Source organism: Platichthys flesus, chromosome 15, assembly GCF_949316205.1.
Source record: "Platichthys flesus chromosome 15, fPlaFle2.1, whole genome shotgun sequence".
NCBI lineage: Eukaryota > Metazoa > Chordata > Actinopteri > Pleuronectiformes > Pleuronectidae > Platichthys > Platichthys flesus.
Window position 1 is genome coordinate 15,812,889 of NC_084959.1, and position 9,451 is coordinate 15,822,339.

At 41.3% G+C, this 9,451-nt stretch overlaps 1 protein-coding gene across 1 annotated transcript; it reads right to left on the reverse strand.

Annotated features, from left to right (window-relative positions):
• Positions 1–2,184: 2,184 nt before the first annotated feature.
• On the reverse strand, positions 2,185–6,443 carry cnga2b (cyclic nucleotide gated channel subunit alpha 2b). The gene is made up of 6 exons (XM_062406566.1): positions 6,343–6,443; positions 6,125–6,235; positions 4,982–5,155; positions 4,466–4,573; positions 4,249–4,355; positions 2,185–3,662 (listed from the first exon to the last, which is right to left on the reverse strand). The coding sequence occupies exons 1-6, from the start codon at positions 6,441–6,443 to the stop codon at positions 2,185–2,187; spliced, it is 2,079 nt and encodes a 692-aa protein (XP_062262550.1).
• Positions 6,444–9,451: the final 3,008 nt, after the last annotated feature.

A 9,451-nucleotide genomic window follows, 5' to 3' on the forward strand; every position in this document is an offset into this window, starting at 1 on the left:
CTAAACTGAATAACACAGCTCAATGTAAATACCAGAAAATAAAAGCTGCCAGTTTCATCTTTTGATCTAAAACCGCAAAGTCTTCAGTGTACAAAAGAAGGTACACATTAATTTCTTGGAAAAACTGTCCTGCTCAGTGAAGGTTCTCCTTTTAATTTTCATTCTAAGCAGTGTCCATGCACACAAGACCCCATTGACACTGCACCAGCTGTCCTGCACACATGACACATGGTGGCTGAAGTTTGATGTGGTCGGGGGCTGGGGCAGGGAGGGGACAGGACGCTGCCCTGCACCTGTTGAGGGAGCTCAACGGAGAAGACAACAGTGCAAATAGAGCAACGAGTTCATGTCCCTCACTGGAACATGAAAAATAGCTGCATCCCATGCCCAGGTAGCATTACCTCGAAGGTTCATTCCGGTAAAAATGTATTAGTGCTCAAAACCACCTAAAACGTTTCACATCCACCACATTCATTTTGCATGACTAAATAAGCAACAGTAAAGGTCATGCATCTTTAAATGTTATTTATCAAGAGTTAACACCTGATATATAAGCTATCCAGCTTTTTTAGGACTGTGGGACTGTCTTTGACAGTTCATCACGTGTCATCAGATTCGGATTTAAATGTTAAATTTTGATTGGTTCTTGTAAATGAATCTCAAAAGACTTGCAGCAAACACTTTCCTATTACCTTTAAGAACCCGGCTTAGACATGATACAAATCTCTGTTGAATATGACTTCATAAGTTTAATAGAAATCAGTTGATTCGATTTTGCATGATCCTGAGGTGATTATGATTTCTGTGATTTATGAGTCAAAAGATGCCTTAGTGTAAAATAAGGAAATAAACATTGTGAAGTGAAAGATTTTTGGAAGATGATTACAGAAAATCCTCTTGTTTCTGAACACATAACATTGATAGTTGCATTTTAATTAGTTGCAGCCTAACATGATATGAAAAAACTAGTGTTTTCATTTGCAAATCACTATTGTCTACTGGGAATATCTCATGCTAGAGTTACATGTCTTCATGTACTGCTGATGAAAACAGATTTGAATATTCGAGTCCATCAAGATGTTTTTGTTTTCTTTCAAGAAGAGAGACTTTGTATACATGCTGTTTGACCAGCCTGCAGAAGGTAACTGGAGATCTGTCCGTGGCACTTGATCCCACCCACGCCCTCCGGGGCTGCAGGGGATACGTATGCACTAATTACCTCCTGCCTCTTTACTATAGCCAGCTCGGCCGCTGAGGCTTTGTTCCAGTTGCTCTTATCGCTCATGTGGTTCACTTGTATCCTGGAATGTCGAGACTGAATAACTGGAAAATCCCCAGTCCCTCAATCCAGAGGGTATGTGTGATAGAAATGGGAGCAACTAAACGAAAACAAGTTCAAAGTAGCTGAGTCATTTTAATATAAAAGTAAATTATAGAGCAAATAAAAATCGCCCACAACTGCAGACCATTTGTGGCTCAGCTGGAAAAAATGAACTGGAAATGTGAGTGAGAGCTAAAAGTCATTGTCCTACAAAGGACAACGTGGGGGGAGAAAAATAAGAAAACGATTGTCGTGATAGGGATCCTAGTTTTCAGATCTAACCTGGAAAATAATTGTGTTTGTGTACGTGAACCCAGCAAATCACCTTCCAACCCCTCTCCCCGGACTTCTCTCCCAGGAGGGGCAGAATGAGACGAGGTGTACAGAGCCCGAGCTAGCACGTGTCAGGAGAACTGAATCCCTCTGCTGATGCAATACAATACAAGATGTTTACAAGTGACCAACAATCGACCACAACCGGCAGTTTTCCGTGCTTTTTCATCCAAACATGACCCCTTTCATTTTTTAAGAGACATTTAAACTTATTTTTACTGATTTCGAATGTATGCTAGATTTATTTTGTTCACCAATGAAATGTGATTTAAGATATCCTGGGAAGTAGCTTCAAAGCCAACACTTAAACGCATTCAACTCACTGGTTTTGGCAAAGTCAAAAACTCATAATCTGCTTTGGCATGGCCATGTTGTCAGCTTTCTTTTCATGTTTATTGACATGTGAACTGGACATCTCATCGTACACAGTTTAACTGAGGAAACGTTCCACCAATAGACGAGTGTGTCATAAGGTTTTTCTAAATGAGTCTATATCTCATACAGTCTCAAATCGTTTGACACAGTTAATGTCATGATGTCGGACTCTTCTTGTCCTCTATTAGCACATTATTCTGAAGTGGAGACCCAGCTGTGTGTGCAGCAGGCATTGGGTCTGTTTCATTGACTGTCTCTGCAGGGGCCCCAATGTCATGGTTTGAAAGTGCGCCCCGGTCCATTGGATTCAGCTGCCTCTCCAGTAGAGTGATCCGCTGCTTCAGCCGCTGCTGAGTTTGCGTGTATTCGCTGAGTAAACGAGAAAAGCGAGTCTGGAGGGAGTCCAGGGAGGACTCCATCCTCTCCACCTTCTCCTCTGTGTCCTCTTTCTGCAGCCCACCACTCTCCACATTCTCATCCAAAAGACCCTCCTTGGTCAGGATCTCCCGGCCTCTCTCCTCCAGCACAGACTTAGCATCTGGATACTCAGTCACTGCCTCCATCAAGTCGTCCTTGGAGAGGCAGAAAAGATCAGAGTAACCCAAGCTGCGAATGTTGGCTGTCCGTCGATTTCCCATTTTACTACCTTTTATGTTCAGAATGCTGATTTCCCCAAAACAGCTGCCAGCGGTGAGGAGAGCATACTGTGTGACCCCGTCATCGCCCACAACAGCCAGCTTGCCCTCCTTAATGATATACATCTCCTTACCTATGTCCCCTTTCCTGCAGATATAGTCCCCCGGACTGAAGACCTGCGGCCGTAGCTTGAGCACGAGCTCCACCAGCAGTCCTGCCTCGCAGTCTTGAAAGATGCGCACTTTCTTCAGGGTCTCCAGGTGTACATTGATGGCAATCTCAGCCCGCAGTTTGTTTGGCAAGTTCTTTAGCACCTCCTGCTCATCGACTGCTTTCTTGTTGGTCCAAAGGTAGTCAAACCATTTAATTACACGCGTATCCAGCTCTTTACTGACTTTGCGGAAGTGCATGTAGTGTTTGATGGCATCGATCCGGGCTTGAAACTCAGCACGGGTAGCATTCATGTTGGAAATCATAGAGCCAACGTTTCCCACAATTGTGGCAAAGATCAGGACCCCGACAAGAAAGTCAAAGACGACAAATAGGTACTCTTCATCTCGCACAGGTGCAGGCATCTCTCCAATGGTGGTCAGAGTTAGAGTTGACCAGTACAGACAGTAGACGTAACTCCGAGTCAGGGAGGAATTTGCGTTCTTGTGGAACACCCAAGTGTCCGAGCCAAATCCCAAAGAATTGGATATAGCATAGTAGATGCAGGCGTTCCAGTGAATGATGACCAGGATGTAGAGCACCAAGTTGCAGATGCGGAAGATGTTGGGGTAGTTGGTGCGTGTCTCTGTGCGGTCAAAGAATTCAAACATGCGAGGGAAGCGCAGCAGACGATTGAACCTGAGCTGTGGCGTGTTGATGCCTGTGACGATGTAGGCCAGGTCAGTGGGCAGGATGGACGCCACGTCCAACTTGAATTGCAATGTACGGACGTAGCTGTCTCTTAGCTTGGCGTGGTCCTTCACCAGCAAACCTTGTTCGAGGAAACCTGGGAAAAGATAAACGACAAAGATTCAGCTGGGAAGTTGATGCATATTAGTTAATTGTTGTAAGAATCATTGAACGTCATGAGATGAATCATGAGCTAGATCTATCTTAGACTTAGAAGTATCATGTAGCCAAAAACCTGACTCAACATAAAAGCTTAGGTTAGTTGTGTTGTTGCTGCTGGATGTAGACAACTATTCGCTTACACTTTAATATAATACAAAAAAATTGTAAGTTATGTACAAAGCCTTTTCTGCTCTCCTCAGAGCAGCTTTTTATGCTTTTATTGACTTTTTCACTCACTCCACTCAATGGCCTTAATTAACATTACAAATGCAATGACTTGTGGGAAGTCAGTTTTGCACTTAGTCCACACTAGGATAATTCTGCATTGAGTGAGAATAGGATTTGAAATGCTACCAAACTGAATGTGACTTAAACATAGCTTATATAGATTATCACATTTTCAACAAATAGGGAAGTATACCATCATCATTTTTATATTTGAATAATTACATGTTTAAACATAGGGCCTTTAGGTCTAAGCCCTAAATAATGCCTTGAGGGAAAAGGCTATATTTTGTTACCTGTGCGTAGACGGACACAAGTGTCCATCAGGTACACAGTGTCAGAGAGGTAGTCCAACACAAGCCAGCAGATGTAGTTGCCCACCTGTAACTCTTCAAAGCATGCCCTATGAATGAATGAGAGAAATGAATTACAGCTCAGGCTACAGCAGCGAACAGAACATCCAGTCTCCGGAGGCTGCAGGCCCCAAACAGAAAACGACTGAGGTGTTATTACCTTACAACAACAAGGAACCAGTTGTACAACACCGCTATGGCGATAACAGATAACCAGCGGTAGTAGGCGTCATCGGACGGGGACACCACAAACAGATTCCACTTTTTCCTGAAAGCATGGGGAGATGGCAGGTGACACACTAAGTTGTTGCTTATGTTTCTGTAATATAGTACATATGAAACATTACTTTAAAGAAAAACTGAAAAAGAGAAGCAGCTGCAGAATACATAACTGCAACACAATACACTTTAGATGTTTTGTTAACACTGTGGAAGGTTTTTCTAAATTTGTTAAGCTCTTTTTCCTGATATAGAAACAAAAGGCATCTTATAATATATTATAAACACATACACAACAACATATGCACATCAAACAGTTGAATCTACACATTTTTTAATTGTGTTTATTTTATATAACTTAAATTATTTTGGTTTCTCAGCTTTTTTTCCTTCTGTGAAATTTAGTGCTCATCTAAGTGCAGAGTAAGTGTTCAGGTTGGCAGCAGAGTGAGCATACCTAAAGATCCCTTTGGCATTGTTGCCGTTGGCGTCTGGTTGTGTGTTGCTGATGCGGCTGGGGGCCGTTCTCATCTCAGGGCCACGAAAGCGCTCCAGGAAGGAGTCTGGCCGCTCCTCCTCCACCATGCTCCTGTGTGCCCATTCCCTCAGTCTCACCACCAGGCTCACCAGTCTGACACAAACACACACACACACATTCTTAAACATCATGCACGAATCAAAGCTTCAATCGTAACTATCTAGTTTGGGGAACAACTTGTAATTTCACGAAAGGACACAGCGAAGATCCCACTCCAGATCGAAACGTTGTTTAATTAAATTCTCTGTGTGGCACAGAATGGCATAAGTGTGGAGGCTCCTCTTTATTTTTGTTCAACAAATTTTACTTTACCCTAATATATGAAGACAGTGAGACAGAAGCCACACAACTTCATCAATCTGCATAATAAAGCTGAGCCACATTAAAACCTATTATTAACTAATTAATATGAATATGTATAGCAGATGACTGGCAGCATCTCCAGCTCAGGTAGAGACACTGTGTGATGGGACATTATGACAAGAAATCACTTGCATGTCTTTCCCATGAAAAAGATTATAGTAGTCAACTGTATGCAACACCCTTTTTTATTTTAAATACTGAGAGAACAATAGAAGTTAGCTTCACTTCAGCCTCACAAAATCAAACAATTCCACTAATGAATCACAATTAGTCTGACACGTGATATTTAAGATGGCACAATAAATTGATACATCGAATTATTTGGGGAAAATGTCCTTAAAGAAAAGATGTTTTATTTTGACCATCTAGAATTTCTCAGTGTTAAAACCTTAAGATATATTTTTGATCTTGCTTTGGTATAAAATATTTAGATTTTTAATTTGTCGAAGATGCTTAAACTCTTTTTTATAAACCAGTGAAAAAGAATTTGTTTTCAAACCAAACAATATGAATTTGTTTCTAAAACAGATGAGAAAATGGAAAACAATGGAAAAACTGTGGGCATTTTTTTTTTTTTAAAGGCTGGTATGTTTTTGCATAAATGTTTAATGCATCAAGTTATTTTTCAAAGAAGCAACCAAGTAAAGTTTCATCTTCTATGATGACCCAGCTTATGAAAGCTTGTTCTCTCCATTTTACCTTGAGACGGCTCCGGTCCTCTGAAAAGAATTTCTGGAGGGGCCTCCGTGAGGGTCGAGAGCGGCGACTCTCTGCAGCTCGGAGGATGTGTCATCACAGACAGACGGCACCCTGGAAAACAAACCCCAACACACTCACTCTCACATGTGAGTTTGCTTCACTTACACAAACCCCCTGAGCTCAGGGCATCGCCACACATGATGAAATGAAAGGATCACCTGCTCAGAGTACTCCCAGCTCTCTCGATCTCCTCCTCCAAGGTGGTCTTCACTGAGAGGTTGTGGGATGAGCGGTCCATCTCTGCCACCGGGCCCGTCATCTTCAGAGCTTCACAGGAGATAAACGCTCATGTTAACACAACGCTCTCCTGCAGCCCTCAGTTTTTATACACGTGTTTGCAGTTGACCTCTCCTGCAGCGATGCTGTGGAAGGAGCGGGAAGTGTTTATAGTTCACAGCCCACAGTGTTTATGGTGTGTATGACAGATTATAGTCAGGGGACGGCGGGGACGCCTGGGACCTTCCGCCGCGGGTCCCTGAGCCTGCCCTGTCACACAGTAGCTGGTTGCCGTGGTGACTGAAGCAACTATATAAGGAGAAACTCACACATTTACATGCAGATGATTCATTTAGCTTGAAATACACTATTGAGGTGGTGGGAGTTTACCCACAATCCACTTCCAGCACGCTCATCAACCCACCCCATCCTGCCACTCGAGACCATGACGGCAGTGAGACACTAAGTCAACCCCGGTGCAGCGCAGACAGGTGACAGGGTGCATGCACGACTGTTACCATTGTGTGACTAATTGGTGGATCATTAACGAAAACACACACACGCACAGTGGGCCTGAAGCCCTGCGGCTCAGTGAGCCAATCAGCTGCTCTCCCACAGGAGCCGCATCACTTAGGAGACCAGGATGTATGTGCTATAAGGGCCTGAGAGCCAAATAAGTGGAGGCTGCGAAAACTGGACATTCAGCCTTAAATCCATTCAACTGCACAAAGACTATTATTTATACTATATATTACTGTTAGTGTGGACAGGAAAAAGCATTTGACTTCAATTTATTTTACTACCTTTCATTGTGTGGGTCTAAATTCATAATATCTAAGCACGTATCATAGAAAGAACAGTGTAAGTTCATACTAAATCATTTATTACAATTAATTGCTTTTGCAAGATCAAGACAGGTCATTAGTTTTCAGTCAAACAAACAATTTCACAAACTATAAATATAAAATAATAATACAAAAAGACCAGAGAACATTATTGTCAATAGAAAATGAATAAATATTTATTTGACTGTAAATCCTGAGCTTTCTCTTTCAGAGCTAGATGTATTTTCCCTACCGTTAATGTCTAATTATTTATTACTAAGGAACTTTCCAGGAAATTATGGGTATTTAAAAAAAAAAATTAAAATGCCAGTAACAAGGTAAAAATACTTTTTCCTATATAAGTGCAAAAAAAATAACTAATTTGAAATATGTAATTGACTATAAGACAAAGTTTCTGTTTCACTTGCAAAACACATACTGTACGAATCAAATAGTGCTTAGTTTAGAATAATATTTTTTAACAAAAGAATCAAATATAGATTATCTCATAATAATACAGTTTATTCTACAAAAAAAGACAAAAGAAATGGAAAAGTGCATTAGATCGCATATTCAGTATCTTCATTCTTACCTTCAGTTTCCCCAAATAAAGGGTTAGTTCAGTGTAACTTCTCTTCACAGACACACCCAGAGCAGCTCTTTCCAGGCCAGTCCATCCCCCGTCTAAACAGTGGATGCTGAGAGAGTAAAAGTCTAAATGTATCCAATGTCCCGTTCTTGACACATTTTTTGAAGTGTGTTCCCGTCTCGCTCCTCAGCTTAGTAATAAACACGTGCTGCACCTGAGCTGGACTGAGCTCGCCCAGGGAGGGGGCTGCCGGCAGGACAGAGAGAACCCTCGGAATGGTTGAGAGCCCAGATGTCAGCTTCAGACTGAGGAGCCTTCTGGGACGACCTCCTGACAGAGCCTTTCCTCCGCTGCTCTCTCACTCTGGAGAGCAGAGAGACACAGCACAGAGCGAGCAGCCACTTCAACAGGTTATCCCACGGGTTGTTGAGCTTTAATTCAACACCCTGAACTTCAATATTTACATTATGTCTTATAAAATAATACGTTTCATCCCCCCCCCCCTTTTTTATTAGCTTTACAGGTGATGGACAATACATAGGATATTCAATATTTGTAAAAAATTGGATTTAGATTTAGAGACCAAGAGTTTTATATCAATAATAAAAAGGACAACAAAAGATGTGAAGATAGATAAATTAAACACACCAATTTACAATAGAATAAATAATAGTGATAGTGAATAAATAGAAATAAGAAAACCATAAAATTATAAAACACTATAAGCGTCTTGGCTGAAAGAAGCTTCACCAAATGTTTTTGTTCCTCTTTGTGAGACAACAACAAAAAGAAGAACCAGAGGATCTGAGGGGCTGGTTCATCAACCGCAAGCATTTCTGATGATTTCCGATCTCCCTCTCTCCTCATGATGAAAAACCACTGATTTCAGGGATGTGTTTGGGTATTTGCATGTTCTAAGCTCTTATCACTCTATCCGCTCTCTTGATAAATTCAAACTCTTTTGTCCAGCAGCCCACTGACACACTCTCATATGCAAATGTTGCTTGAAGATCCAGATAATGGAGTCCTCAGGAGACGCAGCCTCCTCCTCATCCCTCCCGCTCTCTGACTGAGCCTGGCAGCTTTCAGCTCTAATCAGATCCTTGGAAATCTGGACGTCTGGAAGCCTGATGAGAAACTCTTGAGGGAGCTGAGCCCAGAGGATTTTATGTGTGACTGAGATTCAGGCCAGTGAACAGTGAACTACAATCTGCCACCATTAAGCCCCTGATGTACAACAAGACGGAATCATGGCTGTTAACAAAGTAGAAGATCCAATGATACACTTTAAGCTTATTGCTTATTTATAACATTTCTTTTAACATCACTTTAAAATCCTATTTCTATAAATTAATTACCAGGCTCAGTCCTGGTGCATTTTCTTTTAGATATTTATAATCAGCCTCAGAGGAGTTGGAGTTTGCTCAGTTGTCATGGAAATATAATAATAATGTTAAAGTTACAATTATCAATTTATTCCTCATTCCTCCACTAACATTTTAATACGGTGTCTGAGGCAAAGAATCTTTTTTTTTCAGTCTTAAATTCAATATAATTTGAAAAATGTGTAAAATTTGTTTACAAATCGCTGTTTACAGGTAAACCACGATTTTGGCAATCTGAGCAAAATCTTCAAAT